The sequence below is a fragment of the Heterodontus francisci genome, chromosome 4 (assembly GCF_036365525.1).
Source record: "Heterodontus francisci isolate sHetFra1 chromosome 4, sHetFra1.hap1, whole genome shotgun sequence".
In the NCBI taxonomy this organism is placed as follows: domain Eukaryota; kingdom Metazoa; phylum Chordata; class Chondrichthyes; order Heterodontiformes; family Heterodontidae; genus Heterodontus; species Heterodontus francisci.
In genome coordinates this window covers 4,926,049-4,950,678 of record NC_090374.1, presented here as the reverse complement: position 1 = coordinate 4,950,678, position 24,630 = coordinate 4,926,049, and the positions used below count along the sequence as shown (strand labels likewise).

General features: G+C 51.7%; 1 protein-coding gene across 3 annotated transcripts in view; it reads left to right on the top strand.

Annotated features, from left to right (window-relative positions):
- The window catches only part of spef2 (sperm flagellar 2), an 849,051-nt gene that overhangs the window by 190,112 nt on the left and 634,309 nt on the right, over positions 1-24,630 (top strand). For all 3 annotated transcript variants that reach the window (XM_068029096.1, XM_068029094.1, XM_068029095.1), the window contains one exon: positions 12,467-12,668. In XM_068029096.1, the coding sequence (XP_067885197.1) occupies positions 12,467-12,668 (202 nt within the window). The remainder of the gene's footprint in view (positions 1-12,466; positions 12,669-24,630) is intronic.

Sequence of the window (24,630 nt, the reverse complement as noted above, 5' to 3'; positions counted from 1 at the left end):
TCTCTCACTGCTGGACACTGCACTGCTCACTCCCCATCCCCCTCCCTCACTGCTGGACACTACACTGCTCCCTCCCCATCCCCCTCCCTCACTGCTGGACACTGCACTGCTCCCTCCCCATCCCCCTCCCTCACTGCTGGACACTGCACTGCTCCCTCCCCATCCCCCTCCCTCACTGCTGGACACGGCACTGCTCACTCCCCATGCCCCTCTCTCACTGCTGGACACTACACTGCTCACTCCCCATCCCCCTCCCTCACTGCTGGACACTGCACTGCTCACTCCCCATGCCCCTCTCTCACTGCTGGACACTGCACTGCTCCCTCCCCATCCCCCTCTCTCACTGCTGGACACTGCACTGCTCACTCCCCATCCCCCTCTCTCACTGCTGGACACTGCACTGCTCACTCCCCATGCCCCTCTCTCACTGCTGGACACTACACTGCTCACTCCCCATGCCCCTCTCTCACTGCTGGACACTACACTGCTCACTCCCCATGCCCCTCTCTCACTGCTGGACACTGCACTGCTCCCTCCCCATCCCCCCCTCTCACTGCTGGACACTGCACTGCTCCCTCCCCATCCCCCTCTCTCACTGCTGGACACTGCACTGCTCACTCCCCATGCCCCTCTCTCACTGCTGGACACTGCACTGCTCACTCCCCATGCCCCTCTCTCACTGCTGGACACGGCACTGCTCACTCCCCATGCCCCTCACTGCTGGACACTGCACTGCTCACTCCCCATGCCCCTCACTGCTGGACACGGCACTGCTCACTCCCCATGCCCCTCACTGCTGGACACTGCACTGCTCACTCCCCATGCCCCTCACTGCTGAACACTGCACTGCTCACTCCCCATGCCCCTCTCTCACTGCTGGACACTGCACTGCTCACTCCCCATGCCCCTCTCTCACTGCTGGACACTGCACTGCTCACTCCCCATGCCCCTCTCTCACTGCTGGACACTACACTGCTCACTCCCCATCCCCCTCTCTCACTGCTGGACACTGCACTGCTCACTCCCCATGCCCCTCACTGCTGGACACTGCACTGCTCACTCCCCATGCCCCTCTCTCACTGCTGGACACTGCACTGCTCACTCCCCATGCCCCTCTCTCACTGCTGGACACTGCACTGCTCACTCCCCATGCCCCTCTCTCACTGCTGGACACTACACTGCTCACTCCCCATCCCCCTCTCTCACTGCTGGACACTGCACTGCTCCCTCCCCATCCCCCTCCCTCACTGCTGGACACTGCACTGCTCACTCCCCATGCCCCTCTCTCAGTGCTGGACACTGCACTGCTCCCTCCCCATCCCCCTCTCTCACTGCTGGACACTGCACTGCTCCCTCCCCATCCCTCTCCCTCACTGCTGGACACTGCACTGCTCACTCCCCATGCCCCTCTCTCACTGCTGGACACTGCACTGCTCACTCCCCATGCCCCTCTCTCACTGCTGGACACTGCACTGCTCACTCCCCATCCCCCTCTCTCACTGCTGGACACGGCACTGCTCCCTCCCCATCCCCCTCCCTCACTGCTGGACACGGCACTGCTCACTCCCCATGCCCCTCTCTCACTGCTGGACACTGCACTGCTCACTCCCCATGCCCCTCTCTCACTGCTGGACACGGCACTGCTCACACCCCATGCCCCTCTCTCACTGCTGGACACTGCACTGCTCACTCCCCATGCCCCCTCTGCTGGACAGTGGGAACTGGGCTTGATGCCTCTCATGGGAGTAGCTGGCTAACCCTCACCTGCTGTGCAAACATGAAGGTTCTGCCACTATAGGGGACAGAAATGTAACCCGTTTAGGTTCAATCAACCCGAAAGCTTCAACTCCCTTTCTCCTCACGTCCTTCCATCCTTGGCCCTTTCTCCTTCCCTCCCCTGCATCCTCGAGTAAGGCGGGGTATAGGTCAGGGAAAGCCATCAGCAGAGGCTCTATTTTTAGAGTTGAGGAATAAAAGAGCACTTAAAACTGTCATGGGAATTGTATACAGGCCTCCTGATAGAAATGAAGTGGCAGAATGTATTAATTCTGAGATTGGAAAGATTCTGGCAAACGAAAATTTGTTTTAATGGGAGACTTTAATTTTCAGAGGTTGGGAAAAGCAGAGTAGGTCAAGTCAGAAAACTGGTGAATTTCTTGATGCTTTCAAGATAGTTTTCAAGAGCAATATGTTCCATAAGCAACCAGAGGGCAGGCCAGACTGGACTTAGTAATGAGCCGGACTGAGTTACCAATCTAACAGGGAACATTTCTCTAAAAAGTGGTCATAATATAATCAAATGCAATGTTCGGTTTGAAAAGGAGACACCGAGTAACACAGTTACTGAGACTGTAGATTTTGGAAAGGTGAAGTTTAATGGACTGAGACAGAGACTTTTTTATTCATTCATGGGATGTGTGTGTCGCTGGCCAGCATTTATTGCCCATCCCTAATTGCCCTTGAGAAGGTGGTGGTGAGCTTGGAGGGGAACTTGCTGGTGGTGGCGTTCCCATGCATTTGCTGCCCTTGTCCAGCTAGGTGGTGGAGGTCGTGGGTTTGGAAGGTGCTGTCTAAGGAGCCTTGGTGCGTTGCTGCAGTGCATCTTGTCGATGGTAGACACTGCTGCCACTGTGCGTCGGTGGCGGAGGGAGTGAATGTTTGTAGATGGGGTGCCAATCAAGTGAGCTGCTTTGTCCTGGATGGTGTCGAGCTTCTTGAGTGTTGCTGGAGCTGCACCCATCCAGGCAAGTGGAGACTATTCCATCACACTCCTGACTTGTGCCTTGTAGATGGTAGACAGGCTTTGGGGAGTCAGGAAGTGAGTTACTCGCATCAGGATTCCTAGCCTCTGACCCGCTGTTGTTGCCACGGTATTTATATGGCTACTCCAGTTCAGTTTCTGGTCAATGGTAGCCCCGAGGATAGAACAAAGAAAATTACAGCACAGGAACAGGCCCTTCGGCCCTCCAAGCCTGTGCCGATCCAGATCCTCTATCTAAACCTGTTGCCTATTTTCTAAGGGTCTGTATCTCTTTGCTTCCTGCCCATTCATGTATCTGTCTAGATACATCTTAAAAGATGCTATCGTACCACCTCCGCTGACAACACGTTCCAGGCACCCACCACCCTCTGCGCAAAGAACTTTCCACGCATATCCCCCCTAAACTTTTCCCCTCTCACTTTGAACTCATGACCCCTTGTAATTGAATCCCCCACTCTGGGGAAAAAGCTTCTTGCTGTCCACCCTGTCGATACCTCTCATGATTTTGTACACCTCAATCAGGTCCCCCCTCAACCTCCGTCTTTCTAATGAAAATAATCCTAATCTACTCAACCTCTCTTCATAGCTAGCGCCCTCCATACCAGGCAACATCCTGGTGAACCTCCTCTGCACCCTCTCCAAAGCATCTACATCCTTTTAGTAATGTGGCGACCAGAACTGCACGCAGTATTCCAAATGTGGCCGAACCAAAGTCTTATACAACTGTAACATGACCTGCCAACTCTTGTACTCAGTACCCCGTCCGATGAAGGAAAGCATGCCGTATGCCTTCTTGACCACTCTATTTACCTGCGTTGCCACCTTCAGGGAACAATGGACCTGAACACCCAAATCTCTCTGCACATCAATTTTCCCCAGGACTTTTCCATTTACTGTATAGTTCACTCTTGAATTGGATCTTCCAAAATGCATCACTTCGCATTTGCCCGGATTGAACTCCATCTGCCATTTCTCTGCCCAACTCTCCAATCTATCTATATTCTGCTGTATTCTCTGACAGTCCCCTTCACTATCTGCTCCTCCACCAATCTTAGTGTCGTCTGCAAACTTGCTAATCAGACCACCTATACTTTCCTCCAAATCATTTATGTATATCACAAACAACAGTGGTCCCAGCACGGATCCCTGTGGAACACCACTGGTCACATGTCTCCATTTTGAAAAACTCCCTTCCACTGCTACTCTCTGTCTCCTGTTGCCCAGCCAGTTCTTTATCCATCTAGCTAGTACACCCTGGACCCCATGCGCCTTCACTTTCTCCATCAGCCTACCATGGGGAACCTTATCAAACGCCTTACTGAAGTCCATGTATATGACATCTACAGCCCTTCCCTCATCAATCAACTTTGTCACTTCCTCAAAGAATTCTATTAAGTTGGTAAGACATGACCTTCCCTGCACAAAACCATGTTGCCTATCACTGATAAGCCCATTTTCTTCCAAATGGGAATAGATCCTATCCCGCAGTATCTTCTCCAGCAGCTTCCCTACCACTGACGTCAGGCTCACCGGTCTATAATTACCTGGATTATCCCTGCTACCCTTCTTAAACAAGGGGACAACATTTGCAATTCTCCAGTCCTCCGGGACCTCACCCGTGTTTAAGGATGCTGCAAAGATATCTGTTCAGGCCCCAGCTATTTCCTCTCTCGCTTCGCACAGTAACCTGGGATAGATCCCATCCGGACCTGGGGACTTGTCCACCTTAATGCCTTTTAGAATACCCAACACTTCCTCCCTCCTTATGCCGACTTGACCTAGAGTAATCAAACATCTATCCCTAACCTCAACATCCGTCATGTCCTTCTCCTCGGTGAATACCGATGCAAAGTACTCGTTTAGAATCTCACCCATTTTCTCTGACTCCACGCATAATTTTCCTCCTTTGTCCTTGAGTGGGCCAGTCCTTTCTCTTGTTACCCTCTTGTTCCTTATATATGAATAAAAGGCTTTGGGATTTTCCTTAACCCTGTTTGCTGAAGATATTTCATGACCCCTTTTGGCCCTTTTAATTCCTCGTTTCAGATTGGTCCTACATGCCCGATATTCTTCCAAAGCTTCGTCTTTCTTCAGCCTCCTTGACCTTATGTATGCTTCCTTTTTCCTCTTAGCGAGTTTCACAATTTCACCTGTCATCCATGGTTCCCTAATCTTGCCATTTCTATCCCTCATTTTCACAGGAACATGTCTTTCCTGCACGCTAATCAACCTCTCTTTAAAAGCCTCCCACATATCAAATGTGGATTTACCTTCAAACAGCTGCTCCCAATCTACATTCCCCAGCTCCTGCCGAATTTTGGTCTAGTTGGCCTTGCCCCAATTTAGCACTCTTCCTTTGGGACCACTCTCGTCTTTGTCCATGAGTATTCTAAAACTTACGGAATTGTGATCACTATTCCCAAAGTAGTCCCCTACTGAAACTTCAACCACCTGGCCGGGCTCATTCCCCAACACCAGGTCCAGTATGGCCCCTTCTCGAGTTGGACTATTTACATACTGCTCTGGAAAACCCTCCTGGATGCTCCTTACAAATTCTGCTCCATCTAGACCTCTAACACTCAGTGAATCCCAGTCAATGTTGGGAAAATTAAAATCTCCTATCACCACCACCCTGTTGCTCCTACATCTTTCCATAATCTGTTTACATATTTGTACCTCTATCTCACGCTCGCTGTTGGGAGGCCTGTAGTACAGCCCCAACATTGTTACTGCACCCTTCCTATTTCTGAGTTCTGTCCATATTGCCTCACTGCTCGAGTCCTCCATAGTGCCCTCCTTCAGCACAGCTGTGATATCCTCTTTGACCAGTATTGCAACTCCTCCACCCCTTTTACCTCCCTCTCTATCCCGCCTGAAGCATCGATATCCTGGGATATTTAGTTGCCAATCGTGTCCTTCCCTCAACCAAGTTTCAGTAATAGCAATAACATCATACTCCCAGGTATTAATCCAAGTTCATCTGCCTTCCTACTACACTTCTTGCATTAAAACAAGTGCACCTCAGACCACTAGTCCCTTTGCGTTCATGTTGATAGTGGGGGATTCAGCAATGGTAATGCCATTGAATGTCAAGGGGAGATGGTTAGATTCTCTCTTGTTGGAGATGGTTATTGCCTGGCACTTGTGTGGAGCGAATGTTACTTGCCACTTATCAGCCCAAGCCTGGATATTGTCCAGGTCTTGCTGCATTTCTATTTGGACTGCTTCAGTATCTGAGAAGTCACGAATGGTGCTGAACATTGTGAAATCATCAGCGAACATCCCCACTTCTGACCTTATGATTGAAGGAAGGTCATTGATGAAGCAGCTGAAGTTGGTTGGGCCTAGGACACTATCCTGAGGAACTCCTGCAGTGATGTCCTGGAGCTCAGATGATTGACCTCCAACAACCACAACCATCTTCCTTTGCGCGAGGTATGACTCCAGCCAGCAGAGGGTTTTTCCCCTGATTCCCATTGATTACAGTTTTGCTCGGGCTCCTTGATGCCATACTCGGTCAAATGCTGCCTTGATGTCAAGGGCAGTCACTCTCACCTCACCTCTTGAGTTCAGCTCTTTTGTCCATGTTTGCGCCAAGGCTGTAATGAGGTCAGAAGCTGAGTGGCCCTGGCGGAACCCAAACTGAGCATCACTGAGCTGGTTATTGCTAAGCAAGTGCTGCTTGATGGCACTGTTGATGACACCTTCCATCACTTTACTGATGATTGTGAGTGGACTGATGGGGCGGTAATTGGTCGGGTCCTGCTTTTGTTGTACAGGACATACCTGGGCAATTTTCCACATTGCAGGGTAAATGCCAGTGTTGTAGCTGTACTGGAACAGCTTGGCTAGGTACACGACAAGTTCTGGAGCACAGGTCTTCAGTACTATTGCCAGAATATTGATGACAGCAAACTGGTCAAAACTGTTTCAGGTCAGTGGGTCACAAACCAGAAACATTAACTCTGTTTCTCTCTCCACAGATGCTGCCAGACCTGCTGAGTATTTCCAGCATTTCTTATTTTTATTTCAGATTTCCAGCATTTGCAGTAATTTGCTTTTATTTTATGATCAAAGCTGTTATTGGGTAAAACCACAGATTAACCGTGGGAGATGTCCAAAAAAGAGTTTTGTTTCATACAGGACCAGTATATACCCCTAAGGGGCATGAGTTCTGGTTATCAAATAAAACTGTCATCGTTGACGAACGAGATGAGAAATAGCATAAACTAAAGGAAAGAGCAAATAAAAGTGCAAAGAGTAATGTAGATACCAGGGTCTGGGAGAGATCAAGAACAGCAAAGGAAGGCAGAAAAGGCAGTAAGAGCTGCAAGAAGGGAATATGAAAAGAAACTTGCAAGAGATTTCATGATTAACAAAGTTTTTACAATTATGTTACAAAAAGTAGTAAAGGGTAATGTGGGCCCTCTAAAAACAGATGGGCGTAGTATTGCAAATGAAAGTTAGGAAGTGGAAGACATTTTTAATAATTACTTTGTGTCTAGTTTGTCTCCTACTTCCCCTCATACCCTCTCTGAGCTCATCTCATCCATGAGATGCACCTCGTGTTCCCTCAACCTTATTCCCAGGAAACTGCTTATTACCCAACTTCCCCTCCTGGTCATCGTGTTGGACGATATTGTTAATGGTTCTCTCCTCCTTTAAATCTATCATCATCACCCCTCAAAAAAAACCCCCACCATAGTTGCAAACTACTGCCCCATCTCTAACCTCCCTTTCCTCTCCAACGTCCTTGAATATCAGCAGGTCTGGCAGCATCTGTGGAAAGAGAAGCAGAGTTAACGTTTCGGGTCAGTGACCCTTCTTCGGAACTGACAAATATTAGAAAAGTCACAGGTTATAAGCAAGTGAGGCGGGGGTGGGGCAAGAGATAACAAAGGAGAAGGTGTTGATTGGACAAGACCACATAGCTGACCAAAAGGTCATGGAGCAAAGGCAAACAATATGTTCATGGTGTGTTGAAAGACAAAGCATTAGTGCAGATAGGGTGTTAACAGACTGAAGATTGAACAGCAGCAAGTACAAACATGAAAAAAAAACAGTGGGTAAGCAAAATGTAACAAACTAAGATGAAATGAAATAAACTTTTTTAAAAAATTAGTAAAAAATGTGAAAAAGAAAAAAATAACTAAAAATAAAAGTAAAATGGGGGGCCCGTCATGCTCTGAAATTATTGAACTCAATGTTCAGTCCGGCAGGCTGCAGTGTGCCTAATCGGTAAATGAGATGCTGTTCCTCGAGCTTGCGTTGATGTTCACTGGAACACTGCAGCAATCCCAGGACAGAGATGTGAGCATGAGAGCAGGGGGGAGTGTTGAAATGGCAAGCAACCAAGGTCCTGCTTGTGGACTGAGCGGAGATGTTCCACAAAGCAATCACCCAGTCTGCGCTTGGTCTCCCCAATGTAGAGGAGACCACACTGTGAGCAGCGAATATGGTATACTACATTGAAAGAAGTACAAGTAAATCGCTGCTTCACCTGAAAGGAGTGTTTGGGGCCTGGGATAGTGAGGAGAGAGGAGGTACATGGGCAGGTATTACACCTCCTGTGATTGCAGGGGAAGGTGCCCTGGGACGGGGACGAGGTGGTGGGGATAATGGAGGAGTGTACCAGGGTGTCGCGGAGGGAACGATCCATTCGGAATGCTGACAAGGGAAGGGAGGGGAAGATGCATTTGGTAGTGGCATCACGCTGGAGGTGGCGGAAATGGCGGAGGATGATCCTTTGGATATGGAGGCTGATGGGGTGGAATGTGAGGACAAGGGGAACCCTGTCACGGTTCTGGGAGGGAGGGGAAGGGGTGAGGGTAGAGGTGCGGGAAATGGGCCGGACACGGTTGAGGGCCCTGTCAACAACAGTGGGGGGGAGTCCTCGGTTGAGGAAAAAGGAGGTCATATCAGAAGCACCGCCATGGAAGGTAGCATCATCAGAGCATCGGAGACGGAGAAACTGGGAGAATGGAATGGCGTCCTTACAGGAGGTAGGGTGTGAAGAAGTGTAGTCGAGGTAGCTGTGGGAGTCGGTGGGCTTATAATGGATATTAGTAGACAACCTATCCCCAGAGATGGAGACAGAGAAGTCGAGGAAGGGAAGGGAAGTGTTGGAGATGGACCATGTAAAGGTGAGAGAAGGGTGGAAATTGGAAGCAAAGTTGATAAAGTTTTCCAGTTCGGGGCGGGAGCAGGAAACGGCACCGATACAGTCATCAATGTCCCTGAAAAAGAGTTGGGGGAGGGGGCCTGAGTAGGACTGGAACAAGGAATGTTCAACATATCCCACAAAAAGACAGGCATAACTAGGACCCATGCGGTACCCAAAGCAACACCTTTTACCTGAAGGAAGTGAGTGGAGTTGAAGGAGAAGTTGTTCAATGTGAGAACAAGTTCAGCCAGGCGGAGGAGGGTGGTTGTGGTGGATGGGGACTGGTTGGGCCTCTGTTCAAGGAAGAAGCGGAGAGCCCTCAAACCATCCTCTGGGGGATGGAGGTGTAGAGCGATTGGACGTCCATAGTGAAGAGGAGGCGGTTGGGACCAGGAAACTGGAAATTGTCAAAATGACGTCGGGCGTCAGAAGAGTTACGGATGTAGGTGGGAAGAGACTGGACCAGCGGAGAAAAGATAGAGTCAAGATAGGAAGAAATATGTTCAGTGGGGCAGGAGCCAGAGTATCATTGTAGTGGCTTCTCTTCCCACACCAGCACTATTACCTCTGGTGTCCCTCAAGGAGCTATCCCTTGTATTTCTCATTTTCATGCTGCCGCACTGCAACATCATTCAAAAACACAGCATTAGTTTTCACATGTATGTTGACGAAACCCAGCTGTACCTCATGAATCGCTCTCTCAATTCTTCCACTGTTGCTCAATTATCAGAGTGCTTTTCCAACATCCAATATTGGATAAGCAGAAATCTCCTTCAATTAAATATAGGGAAGGTATTTGCTAGTCCACGCTGCAAACTGCATTCCCCAGCTACTGCCACCATCTCTCTCCCTGGCTACAGTCTGAGACTAAACCAGCCTGTTCACATCCTTGGTATCACGTTTGACCCTGAGATTAGCTCCCGACCACATATTTACTCCATCACTAAGACCCTTATTTCCACTTCTGTAACATTGCCCAACTTATCTGCTGCTGAAACCCTCATTCATGCCTTTGTTACCTCTAGACTTTGTTACCTCATTTCAATGCTGGTCTCCCACATTCTACACTCTGTAAACTTGAGGTCGACCAGAGCTCTGCTGCCTGTATCTTAACTCACACCAAGTCCCATTCCCCTATCAGCCTTGTGCTCACTGATCTACATTGGCTTCTAGTCAAGCACCACCCTGATTTTAAAATTCTCATCCTTGTTTTCAAATCCATCCATGGCCTCAGCCCTCCATATCTCTGTATTTTCCCCCAGCCCCACAATCCTCCGAGATATCTGCACTCCTCTAATTCTGAGAATGCTCGCAGCATTTGTAACAAGATAGGTGAACTGATGGCAAAAATAGAAATAAATGGGTATTGTATGATAGCCATTATAAAGATGTGGTTGTAAGGTGACCAAGGTTGGGAACTGAATATTCAAGGGTATTTGATATTTTCGAAGGATAGGAAGCAAGAAAAAGGAGGTGGATAGTTCTGTTAATAAGGATGAGATCAGAACAGTAGTGAGAAATGATCTTGGCTCGGAAGATCAAGATATAGAATCAGTTTGGTGGAGATCAGAAATAGCAAAGGAAAGAAGTCACTTGTGGGAGCAGTTTATAGGCCCCTTAACAGTAGCTACACGGTAGAACAGATAAATCAAGAAATAATGGAGCCTTGGAAGAAAGGTGGTGCAATAATCATGGGTGATTTTAATCTTCAAATAGATTGGACAAATCAAATTGTCAAAGATAGCCTTGAGGTCGAGCTCACAAAGTATATTCGGGATAGTTTCGTAGGACAATACATTGTGGAACCTACCAAGGACAGGCTATTTTAGCAAGAGCAAAATACTGCGGCTGCTGGAACTCTGAAATGAGAACAGAAAGTGCCGGAAATACTCAACTCTGTTTCTTTTTCCACAGATGCTATCGTCTGTTTTAGATGTGATAATGTGTAATGAGGCAGGATTAATTAATGGTCTCATAGTAAGGGATCCACTAGGCAAGAGTGATCATAACATGATAGAATTTCACAGTCAGTTTGAAGGTGAGAAACTCGGGCCTGAAACTAGTGCCTTAAACTTAAATGAAGGTAATCACAAGGGTATGAAGACAGAGTTGGCTACAGTGGACTGGGAAAATAGGTAAAAAGGTTAGAAGGTAGATAAGTAGAGGAGATGTTTCTTCACTCTCAACGTTATATTCCATTGAAAAAGAAAGACTCTGAGTAAGATGAACCATCTGGCTAACTAAGGAAGTCAGTTACTGAGATGAGGAAAAATTTCTTCACCGAGAGAGTGGTGAGCCTGTGGAATTCGCTAACACAGAAAGCAGTTGAGGTCAAAACATTGTATGTTTTCAAGAAGGAGTTAGATATAGCTCTTGGGACGAAAGGGATCAAAGGATACGGGGGGGAAAGCGGAAACAGGTTGGATGATCAGCCACGATCATAATGAATGGTGGAGCAGGCTCGAAGGGCCAAATGGCCTACTCCTGCTATTTTCTATGTTTCTATGATGTTAAGGATGCTATCCAATTGAAAGAAAAGGTGCCCAATTCTGTGAAGATTAATGATAGGCCCGAAGATTGGGAAAATGTTAGAGTCCAGCAAAGGTAATTTTTTAAAAAAGCAAAGAAGGGGAAATTAGAATGAGAGTAAACTAGCAAGAAATTTAAAAACAGATAGTAAGAGCTTATAAAAGGGCAGAGAGTAGCTAAAGTAAACCTTGGTCCCTTGGAGATTGAGACTGAGGAATTAATGGCAAACAAGGAAATAGCAGAGACTTTGAACAAATATTTTATGTCTGTCTTTATGGTAGAAGACACTAAAAGAATACCAATAATAGTAGAACATCAGAGGGCAAAAGGCAGGCGAAAGGCTGACAAGTTCCCTGGACCTGATGATCTGCTTTCTCGGGTCTTAAAAGAAGTGGCTACAGAGAAAGTCGATGCATTGGTTGTAATCTTCCAAAATTCCCTAGGTTCTGATATGATCCCAGTGGACTGGAAAACCACGATGTAACACCTCTATTCAAGGAGGGAGACAGAATGCAGGAAACTATAGGCCAATTAGCCTAACATCTGTCATTGGGAAAATGCTGGAATCCATTATTAAGGAAGTAGTAGCAGAACATTTAGAAAATTATAATACAATCAGGTAGAGTCAACATGGTTTTGTGAAAGGGAAATTATGTTTGTTTATTCGAGTTCTTTGAGGATGGAACAAGCAGGGAGGATAAAGGGGAACCAGTAGATGTAGTGTATTTAGATTTCTAAAAGACATTCAATAAGGTGCCACATAAAAAGTCTCTACACAAGATAAGAGCTAATGCTGTTGGGAGTGATATATGAGCATGGATGGACGATTAGCTAACTAACAGGTGATAAGGCGCCACACAAAAGGTCAATACGCAAGATAAGGGCTTATGGAGTTGACAGCATAGACAGAGAATTGGTTAACGGATCGGAAGCAGAGAGTAGGGATAAATGAGGCATTTTCAAGTTGGCAGGGAGTGAGTAGCACCATCTGATAACTGGGTGATCTGTTCCAGGTCCTGGACACAGGGAGCTCTGTCCCAGCACCATCTGAACATGCAAGTGTTGCTGCTTTGGAAGGCCAGGATGTTGGGAGAAATGCTGTTCCTAGTTCCAGCAAAGATCTGCTCAGTGATCTGTCCAAGAATGCATCAAAGGGGCAACTGATGGATTTTATCGAACATAGTTCCCAAGACAACAAAGCAGTGGACAAGCCTGGTAAGTGGGGGTGCATGTGGACACTGTGTGGCCTGGGTGTAAGTTGTCAAGTGGGTAGGGATGCTGATGGTCACTGTTGTCGTCCCTGACCGTCACTGTCCTGACAGTCACTGCCCTGAGGGTCACCGTCCCTGTCCTAAGGGTCACTGTCCCCGATGGTCACTGTCCTTGTCCTGATGGTATTGTCCATGACGGTTACTGTCCTGATGGTCACTGTCTTTGTCCTGATGGTCACTGCTCTGACGATCGCTGTCCTTGTCCTCAGGGCCACTGTCCTTTACCTGGTGGTCACTGTCCTTGCCTGACTGTCACTGTCCTTATCCTGACGGTCGCTGCCCTGATGATCACTGTCCTTGTCCCGATGGTCACTGTCCTTGTCCCGATGGTCACTGTCCTTGCCTGACTGACACTGTCCTTGTCCTGATGATCAGTATCCTTACGGTCACTGCCCTTGTCCTGATGGTCACTGCCCTGACAGTCACTGCCCTTGTTCTGACGGTCACTGTCCTTGTCCCGATGGTCACTGTCCATGTCCCGACTGTCACTGTCCATGTCCCGACTGTCACTGTCCCTGTCCTGACGGTCACTGCCCTGACGGTCACTGTCCTTGTCCTGACGGTCACTGTCCTTGTCCTGGCGATCACTGTCCTTTTCCTGACGGTCACTGTCCTTTTCCTGACGGTCACTGTCCTTGTCATGACTGTCACTGTCCTTGTCATGACTGTCACTGTCCGAGTCCTGATGGTCACTGTCCTTGTCCCGACGGTCACTGTCCTTGTCCCGTTGGTCACTGTCCTTGTCCTGACTGTCACTGTCCTTGTCCTGAAGGTCACTGTCCTTGTCCTGAAGGTCACTGTCCTTGTCTCGATGGTCACTGTCCTTGTCTCGATGGTAACTGTCCTTGTCCCGATGATCACTGTCCTTGTCCCGATGATCACTGTCCTTGTCCTGACTGTCACTGTCCTTGTCCTGACGGTCACTGCCCTGACGGTCACTGTCCTTGTCCTGAAGGTCACTGTCCTTGTCCCGATGATCACTGTCCTTGTCCCGATGGTCACTGCCCTGATTGTCGCTGTCCTTGTCCCGTTGGTCATTGTCCTTGTCCTGACTGTCACTGTCCTTGTCCTGACTGTCACTGTCCTTGTCCTGAAGGTCACTGTCCTTGTCCCGATGATCACTGTCCTTGTCCCGATGATCACTGTCCTTGTCCTGACGGTCACTGCCCTGACGGTCACTGTCCTTGTCCCGATGATCACTGTCCTTGTCCTGATGGTCACTGCCCTGACTGTCACTGTCCTTGTCACGTTAGTCACTGTCCTTGTCCTGATGGTCACTGCCCTGACTGTCACTGTCCTTGTCCTGACGGTCACTGCCCTTGTCCTGATGGTCACTGCCCTGACGGTCACTGTCCTTGTCCTGATGGTCACTGCCCTGACGGTCACTGTCCTTGTCCTGATGGTTACTGCCCTGACGGTCACTGTCCTTGTCCTGACGGTCACTGTCCTTGTCCTGACTGTCACTGTCCTAGTCCCGACGGTCACTGTCCTTGTCCCGTTGGTCACTGTCCTTGTCCTGACGGTCACTGCCCTGACGGTCACTGTCCTTGTCCCGATGATCACTGTCCTTGTCCTGATGGTCACTGCCCTAATGGTCACTGTCCTTGTCCTGATGGTCACTGTCCTTGTCCTGACGGTCACTGTCCTTGTCCCGATGATCACTGTCCTTGTCCCGATGGTCACTGCCCTGACTGTCTCTGTCCTTGTCCCGTTGGTCACTGTCCTTGTCCTGATGGTCACTGCCCTGACTGTCACTGTCCTTGTCCCGTTGGTCACTGTCCTTGTCCTGATGTTCACTGCCCTGACTGTCACTGTCCTTGTTCTGATGGTCACTGCCCTGACGGTCACTGTCCTTGTCCTGATGGTCACTGCCCTGACGGTCACTGTCCTTATCCTGAAGGTCACTGTCCTTGTCCCAGTGATCACTGTCCTTGTCCCGATGATCACTGTCCTTGTCCTGAAGGTCACTGTCCTTGTCCTGATGGTCACTGCCCTGACAGTCACTGTCCTTGTCCTGAAGGTCACTGTCCTTGTCCTGATGGTCACTGTCCTTGTCCTGATGGTCACTGCCCTGACGGTCACTGTCCTTGTCCTAATGGTCACTGTCCTTGTCCTGATGGTCACTGACCTGACGGTCACTGTCCTTGTCCCGTTGGTCACTGTCCTTGTCCTGACGGTCACTGCCCTGACGGTCACTGTCCTTGTCCTGACGGTCACTGTCCTTGTCCTGATACCTACTGCCCTGACGGTCACTGTCCTTGTCCCGTTGGTCACTGTCCTTGTCCTGATGGTCACTGCCCTGACGGTCACTGTCCTTGTCCTGACGGTCACTGCCCTAACGGTCAGTGTCCTTGTCCTGACGGTCAGTGTCCTTGTCCTGACGGTCAGTGTCCTTGTCCTGACGGTCAGTGTCCTTGTCCTGACGGTCACTGCCCTTGTCCTGACGGTCACTGTCCTTGTCCTGACGGTCACTGCCCTTGTCCCGACGGTCACTGCCCTTGTCCCGACGGTCACTGTCCTTGTCCCGACGGTCGCTGTCCTTGTCCCGTTGGTCGCTGTCCTTGTCCCGTTAGTCACTGTCCTTGTCCCGAAGGTCACTGTCCTTGTCCCGATGATCACTGTCCTTGTTCCGATGGTCACTGCCCTGACTGTCTCTGTCCTTGTCCCGTTGGTCACTGTCCTTGTCCCGTTGGTCACTGTCATTGTCCCGATGGTCACTGTCCTTGTCCCGATGGTCACTGCCCTTGTCCTGATGGTCACTGCCCTGACGGTCACTGCCCTTGTCCTGATGGTCACTGCCCTGACGGTCACTGTCCTTGTCCTGATGATCACTGCCCTGACGGTCACTGTCCTTGTCCCGTTGGTCACTGTCCTTGTCCCGTTGGTCACTGTCCTTGTCCCGATGGTCACTGTCCTTGTCCCGATGGTCACTGCCCTTGTCCTGATGGTCACTGCCCTGACGGTCACTGTCCTTGTCCTGATGATCACTGCCCTGACGGTCACTGTCCTTGTCCTGATGGTCACTGCCCTGACGGTCACTGTCCTTGTCCAGATGGTCACTGCCCTGACGGTCACTGTCCTTGTCCTGACGGTCACTGCCCTGACGGTCACTGTCCTTGTCCCGATGGTCACTGTCCTTGTCCCGATGGTCACTGTCCATTTCCTGACGGTCACTGTCCTTTTCCTGACGGTCACTGTCCTTGTCCTGATGATCACTGCCCTGACGGTCACTGTCCTTGTCCTGATGGTCACTGCCCTGACGGTCACTGTCCTTGTCCAGATGGTCACTGCCCTGACGGTCACTGTCCTTGTCCTGACGGTCACTGCCCTGACGGTCACTGTCCTTGTCCCGATGGTCACTGTCCTTGTCCCGATGGTCACTGTCCTTTTCCTGATGGTCACTGTCCTTGTCCTGATGGTCACTGCCCTGACGGTCACTGTCCTTGTCCTGACGGTCACTGTCCTTGTCCTGACGGTCACTGTCCTGACGGTCACTGTCCTTGTCCCGATGGTCACTGTCCTTTTCCTGACGGTCACTGTCCTTGTCCCGTTGGTCACTGTCCTTGTCCCGTTGGTCACTGTCCTTGTCCTGACGGTCACTGCCCTGACGGTCACTGTCCTTGTCCTGAAGGTCACTGTCCTTGTCCCGATGATCACTGCCCTGATGGTCACTGTCCTTGTTCTGATGGTCACTGTCCTGACGGTCACTGTCTTTGTCCTGACGGTCACTGTCCTTGTCCTGACGGTCACTGTCCTTGTCCTGACTGTCACTGTCCTTGTCCTGACTGTCACTGTCCTTGTCCTGACTGTCACTGTCCTTGTCCCGACGGTCACTGTCCTTGTCCCGACGGTCACTGTCCTTGTCCTGATGGTCACTGCCCTGACGGTCACTGTCCTTGTCCTGATGGTTACTGCCCTGACGGTCACTGTCCTTGTCCTGAAGGTCACTGTCCTTGTCCCGATGATCACTGTCCTTGTCCTGATGGTCACTGTCCTTGTCCTGATGGTCACTGCCCTGATGGTCACTGTCCTTGTCCTGAAGGTCACTGTCCTTGTCCTGATGGTCACTGCCCTGACAGTCACTGTCCTTGTCCTGATGGTCACTGCCCTGATGGTCACTGTCCTTGTCCTGAAGGTCACTGTCCTTGTCCTGATGGTCACTGCCCTGACAGTCACTGTCCTTGTCCTGATGGTCACTGCCCTGACGGTCACTGTCCTTGTCCAGAAGGTCACTGTCCTTGTCCTGATGGTCACTGCCCTGACGGTCACTGTCCTTGTCCAGAAGGTCACAGTCCTTGTCCTGATGGTCACTGTCCTTGTCCTGACGGTCACTGCCCTGACGGTCACTGTCCTTGTCCTGACGGTCACTGTCCTTGTCCTGATGGTCACCACCCTGACGGTCACTGTCCTTGTCCTGATGGTCACTGTCCTTGTCCTGACAGTCACTGCCCTGACGGTCACTGTCCTTGTCCTGATGGTCACTGTCCTTGTCCTGATGGTCACCGCCCTGACCGTTACTGTCCTGACGGTCACTGTCCTTGTCCTGATGGTCACTGTCCTTGTCCTGACAGTCACTGCCTTGACGGTCACTGTCCTTATCCTGACGGTCACTGTCCTTGTCCTGAAGGTCACTGTCCTTGTCCCGATGATCACAGTCCTTGTCCCGATGATCACTGTCCTTGTCCCGAAGGTCACTGTCCTTGTCCTGATGGTCACTGCCCTGACAGTCACTGTCCTTGTCCTGAAGGTCACTGTCCTGACGGTCACTGTCCTTGTCCTGAATGTCACTGTCCTTGTCCTGATGGTCACTGTCCTTGTCCTGATGGTCACTGCCCTTGTCCTGATGGTCACTGCCCTGACGGTCACTGTCCTTGTCCTGATGATCACTGCCCTGACGGTCACTGTCCTTGTCCTGATGGTCACTGCCCTGACGGTCACTGTCCTTGTCCAGATGGTCACTGCCCTGACGGTCACTGTCCTTGTCCTGACGGTCACTGCCCTGATGGTCACTGTCCTTGTCCCGATGGTCACTGTCCTTGTCCCGATGGTCACTGTCCTTTTCCTGACGGTCACTGTCCTTTTCCTGACGGTCACTGTCCTTGTCCTGACGGTCACTGCCCTGATGGTCACTGTCCTTGTCCCGATGGTCACTGTCCTTGTCCCGATGGTCACTGTCCTTTTCCTGACGGTCACTGTCCTTTTCCTGACGGTCACTGTCCTTGTCCCGTTGGTCACTGTCCTTGTCCTGATGGTCACTGCCCTGACGGTCACTGTCCTTGTCCAGATGGTCACTGCCCTGACGGTCACTGTCCTTGTCCTGACGGTCACTGTCCTTGTCCTGACGGTCACTGCCCTGACGGTCACTGTCCTTGTCCCGATGGTCACTGTCCTTGTCCCGATGGTCACTGTCCTTTTCCTGACGGTCACTGTCCTTGTCCCGTTGGTCACTGTCCTTGTCCTGACGGTCACTGCCCTGACGGTCACTGTCCTTGTCCTGAAGGTCACTGTCCTTGTCCCGATGATCAATGTCCTTGTTCTGATGGTCACTGTCCTGACGGTCACTGTCTTTGTCCTGACGGTCACTGTCCTTGTCCCGACGGTCACTGTCCTTGTCCCGACGGTCACTGTCCTTGTCCCGACGGTCACTGTCCTTGTCCTGATGGTCACTGCCCTGACTGTCACTGTCCTTGTCCCGTTGGTCACTGTCCTTGTCCTGATGGTCACTGCCCTGACGGTCACTGTCCTTGTCCTGATGGTCACTGCCCTGACGGTCACTGTCCTTGTCCTGATGGTTACTGCCCTGACGGTCACTGTCCTTGTCCTGAAGGTCACTGTCCTTGTCCCGATGATCACTGTCCTTGTCCTGATGGTCACTGCCCTGACGGTCACTGTCCTTGTCCTGATGGTCACTGCCCTGATGGTCACTGTCCTTGTCCTGAAGGTCACTGTCCTTGTCCTGATGGTCACTGCCCTGACAGTCACTGTCCTTGTCCTGATGGTCACTGCCCTGACAGTCACTGTCCTTGTCCTGATGGTCACTGCCCTGACGGTCACTGTCCTTGTCCAGAAGGTCACAGTCCTTGTCCTGATGGTCACTGTCCTTGTCCTGACGGTCACTGCCCTGACGGTCACTGTCCTTGTCCTGACGGTCACTGTCCTTGTCCTGATGGTCACCACCCTGACGGTCACTGTCCTTGTCCTGATGGTCACTGTCCTTGTCCTGACAGTCACTGCCCTGACGGTCACTGTCCTTGTCCTGACGGTCACTGTCCTTGTCCTGATGGTCACTGTCCTTGTCCTGATGGTCACCGCCCTGACCGTCACTGTCCTGACGGTCACTGTCCTTGTCCTGACAGTCACTGCCTTGACGGTCACTGTCCTTATCCTGACGGTCACTGTCCTTGTCCTGAAGGTCACTGTCCTTGTCCCAATGATCACTGTCCTTGTCCCGATGATCACTGTCCTTGTCCCGATGATCACTGTCCTTGTCCCGAAGGTCACTGTCCTTGTCCTGATGGTCACTGCCCTGACAGTCACTGTCCTTGTCCTGAAGGTCACTGTCCTGACGGTCACTGTCCTTGTCCTGAATGTCACTGTCCTTGTCCTGATGGTCACTGTCCTTGTCCTGATGGTCACTGCCCTTGTCCTGATGGTCACTGCCCTGACGGTCACTGCCCTGACGGTCACTGTCCTTGTCCTGATGATCACTGCCCTGACGGTCACTGTCCTTGTCCTGATGGTCACTGCCCTGACGGTCACTGTCCTTGTCCAGATGGTCACTGCCCTGACGGTCACTGTCCTTGTCCTGACGGTCACTGCCCTGATGGTCACTGTCCTTGTCCCGATGGTCACTGTCCTTGTCCCGATGGTCACTGTCCTTTTCCTGACGGTCACTGTCCTTTTCCTGACGGTCACTGTCCTTGTCCTGATGATCACTGCCCTGACGGTCACTGTCCTTGTCCTGATGGTCACTGCCCTGACGGTCAGTGTCCTTGTCCAGATGGTCACTGCCCTGACGGTCACTGTCCTTGTCCTGATGGTCACTGCCCTGACGGTCACTGTCCTTGTCCTGATGGTTACTGCCCTGACGGTCACTGTCCTTGTCCCGATGGTCACTGTCCTTGTCCCGATGGTCACTGTCCTTTTCCTGACGGTCACTGTCCTTTTCCTGACGGTCACTGTCCTTGTCCCGTTGGTCACTGTCCTTGTCCTGATGGTCACTGCCCTGACGGTCACTGTCCTTGTCCAGATGGTCACTGCCCTGACGGTCACTGTCCTTGTCCTGACGGTCACTGTCCTTGTCCTGACGGTCACTGCCCTGACGGTCACTGTCATTGTCCCGATGGTCACTGTCCTTGTCCCGATGGTCACTGTCCTTTTCCTGACGGTCACTGTCCTTGTCCCGTTGGTCACTGTCCTTGTCCTGACGGTCACTGCCCTGACGGTCACTGTCCTTGTCCTGAAGGTCACTGTCCTTGTCCCGATGATCAATGTCCTTGTCCCGATGATCAATGTCCTTGTCCTGATGGTCACTGTCCTTGTTCTGATGGTCACTGTCCTGACGGTCACTGTCTTTGTCCTGACGGTCACTGTCCTTGTCCCGACGGTCACTGTCCTTGTCCCGACGGTCACTGTCCTTGTCCTGATGGTCACTGCCCTGACTGTCACTGTCCTTGTCCCGTTGGTCACTGTCCTTGTCCTGATGGTCACTGCCCTGACGGTCACTGTCCTTGTCCTGATGGTCACTGCCCTGACGGTCACTGTCCTTGTCCTGATGGTTACTGCCCTGACGGTCACTGTCCTTGTCCTGAAGGTCACTGTCCTTGTCCCGATGATCACTGTCCTTGTCCTGATGGTCACTGCCCTGACGGTCACTGTCCTTGTCCTGATGGTCACTGCCCTGATGGTCACTGTCCTTGTCCTGAAGGTCACTGTCCTTGTCCTGATGGTCACTGCCCTGACAGTCACTGTCCTTGTCCTGATGGTCACTGTCCTTGTCCTGATGGTCACTGCCCTGACGGTCACTGTCCTTGTCCTGATGGTCACTGTCCTTGTCCTGATGGCCACTGTCCTTGTCCTGATGGTCACTGTCCTTGTCCTGACGGTCACTGCCCTGACGGTCACTGTCCTTGTCCCGATGATCACTGTCCTTGTCCTGATGGTCACTGCCCTAATGGTCACTGTCCTTGTCCTGATGGTCACTGTCCTTGTCCTGACGGTCACTGTCCTTGTCCCGTTGGTCACTGTCCTTGTCCCGTTGGTCACTGTCCTTGTCCCGTTGGTCACTGTCCTTTTCCTGACGGTCACTGTCCTTGTCCCGTTGGTCACTGTCCTTGTCCTGACGGTCACTGCCCTGACGGTCACTGTCCTTGTCCTGAAGGTCACTGTCCTTGTCCCGATGATCAATGTCCTTGTCCCGATGATCAATGTCCTTGTCCTGATGGTCACTGTCCTTGTTCTGATGGTCACTGTCTTGACGGTCACTGTCTTTGTCCTGACGGTCACTGTCTTTGTCCTGACGGTCACTGTCCTTGTCCCGACGGTCACTGTCCTTGTCCCGACGGTCACTGTCCTTGTCCTGATGGTCACTGCCCTGACTGTCACTGTCCTTGTCCCGTTGGTCACTGTCCTTGTCCTGATGGTCACTGCCCTGACGGTCACTGTCCTTGTCCTGATGGTCACTGCCCTGACGGTCACTGTCCTTGTCCTGATGGTTACTGCCCTGACGGTCACTGTCCTTGTCCTGAAGGTCACTGTCCTTGTCCCGATGATCACTGTCCTTGTCCTGATGGTCACTGCCCTGACGGTCACTGTCCTTGTCCTGATGGTCACTGCCCTGATGGTCACTGTCCTTGTCCTGAAGGTCACTGTCCTTGTCCTGATGGTCACTGCCCTGACAGTCACTGTCCTTGTCCTGATGGTCACTGCCCTGACGGTCACTGTCCTTGTCCAGAAGGTCACAGTCCTTGTCCTGATGGTCACTGTCCTTGTCCTGATGGTCACTGCCCTGACGGTCACTGTCCTTGTCCTGACGGTCACTGTCCTTGTCCTGATGGTCACCACCCTGACGGTCACTGTCCTTGTCCTGACAGTCACTGTCCTTGTCCTGACAGTCACTGCCCTGACGGTCACTGTCCTTGTCCTGATGGTCACTGTCCTTGTCCTGATGGTCACCGCCCTGACCGTCACTGTCCTGACGGTCACTGTCCTTGTCCTGATGGTCACTGTCCTTGTCCTGACAGTCACTGCCTTGACGGTCACTGTCCTTATCCTGACGGTCACTGTCCTTGTCCTGAAGGTCACTGTCCTTGTCCCAATGATCACTGTCCTTGTCCCGATGATCACTGTCCTTGTCCCGAAGGTCACTGTCCTTGTCCTGATGGTCACTGCCCTGACAGTCACTGTCCTTGTCCTGAAGGTCACTGTCCTGACGGTCACTGTCCTTGTCCTGAATGTCACTGTCCTTGTCCTGATGGTCACTGTCCTTGTCCTGACGGTCACTGCCCTGACGGTCACGGTCCTTGTCCTGACGGTCACGGTCCTTGTCCTGACGGTCACGGTCCTTGTCCTGATGGTCACTGTCCTTGTCCTGATGGTCACTGCCCTGACGGTCACTGCCCTGACGGTCACTGTCCTTGTCCTGATGGTCACTGTCCTTGTCCTGATGGTCACTGCCCTGACGGTCACTGTCCTTGTCCTGATGGTCACTGTCCTTGTCCTGATGGTCACTGTCCTTGTCCTGATGGCCACTGTCCTTGTCCTGATGGTCACTGTCCTTGTCCTGACGGTCACTGCCCTGACGGTCACTGTCCTTGTCCCGATGATCACTGTCCTTGTCCTGATGGTCACTGCCCTAATGGTCACTGTCCTTGTCCTGATGGTCACTGTCCTTGTCCTGACGGTCACTGTCCTTGTCCCGTTGGTCACTGTCCTTGTCCTGATGGTCACTGTCCTTGACCCGACGGTCACTGTCCTTGTCCCGACTGTCACTGTCCTTGTCCCGTTGGTCACTGTCCTTGTCCCGGTGATCACTGTCCTTGTCCCGATGGTCACTGCCCTTGTCCTGATGGTCACTGCCCTGACTGTCTCTGTCCTTGTCCCGTTGGTCACTGTCCTTGTCCTGATGGTCACTGCCCTGACTGTCACTGTCCTTGTCCTGATGGTCACTGTCCTGACGGTCACTGTCCTTGTCCTGATGGTCACTGTCCTGACGGTCACTGTCCTTGTCCTGATGGTTACTGCCCTGACGGTCACTGTCCTTGTCCTGAAGGTCACTGTCCTTGTCCCGATGATCACTGTCCTTGTCCTGACGGTCACTGTCCTTGTCCTGATGGTCACTGCCCTGATGGTCACTGTCCTTGTCCTGAAGGTCACTGTCCTTGTTTTGATGGTCACTGCACTAACAGTCACTGTCCTTGTCCTGAAGGTCACTGCCCTGACGGTCACTGTCCTTGTCCTGATGGTCACTGTCCTTGTCCTGACGGTCACTGCCCTGACGGTCACTCCCTAGTCCTGATGGTCACTGTCCTTGTCCAGATGGTCACCGCCCTGACGGTCACTGTCCTTGTCCTGACGGTCACTGTCCTTGTCCTGACAGTCACTGCCCTGACGGTCACTGTCCTTGCCCTGACAGTCACTGCCCTGACGGTCACTGTCCTTGTCCTGACGGTCACTGTCCTTGTCCCAATGATCACTGTCCTTGTCCCGATGATCACTGTCCTTGTCCTGAAGGTCACTGTCCTTGTCCTGATGGTCACTGCCCTGACAGTCACTGTCCTTGTCCTGAAGGTCACTGCCCTGACAGTCACTGTCCTTGTCCTGAAGGTCACTGTCCTGACGGTCACTGTCCTTGTCCTGAGGGTCACTGTCCTTGTCCTGATGGTCACTGCCCTGACAGTCACTGTCCTTGTCCTGAAGGTCACTGCCCTGACAGTCACTGTCCTTGTCCTGAAGGTCACTGCCCTGACAGTCACTGTCCTTGTCCTGAAGGTCACTGTCCTGATGGTCACTGTCCTTGTCCTGACGGTCACTGCCCTGACGGTCACTCCCTAGTCCTGATGGTCACTGTCCTTGTCCAGATGGTCACCGCCCTGACGGTCACTGTCCTTGTCCTGACGGTCACTGTCCTTGTCCTGACAGTCACTGCCCTGACGGTCACTGTCCTTGTCCTGACAGTCACTGCCCTGACGGTCACTGTCCTTGTCCTGACGGTCACTGTCCTTGTCCCAATGATCACTGTCCTTGTCCCGATGATCACTGTCCTTGTCCTGAAGGTCACTGTCCTTGTCCTGATGGTCACTGCCCTGACAGTCACTGTCCTTGTCCTGAAGGTCACTGCCCTGACAGTCACTGTCCTTGTCCTGAAGGTCACTGTCCTGAGGGTCACTGTCCTTGTCCTGAGGGTCACTGTCCTTGTCCGGAAGGTCACTGTCCTTGTCCTGACGGTCACTGCCCTGACGGTCACTGTCCTTGTCCTGATGGTCACTGTCCTTGTCCTGATGGTCACTGCCCTGACGGTCACTGTCCTTGTCCTGATGGTCACTGTCCTTGTCCTGATGGTCACTGCCCTGACGGTCACTGTCCTTGTCCTGATGGCCACTGTCCTTGCCCTGATGGCCACTGTCCTTGTCCTGACAGTCACTGCCCTGACGGTCACTGTCCTTGTCCTGAAGGTCACTGTCCCTGTCCCGATGATCACTGTCCCTGTCCCGATGATCGCTGTCCTTGTCCTGACTGTCACTGTCCTTGTCCTGACAGTCACTGCCCTGACGGTCACTGTCCTTGTCCTGAAGGTCACTGTCCTTGTCCCGATGATCACTGTCCTTGTCCTGATGGTCACTGCCCTGACTGTCTCTGTCCTTGTCCCGAAGGTCACTGTCCTTGTCCTGAAGGTCACTGTCCTTGTC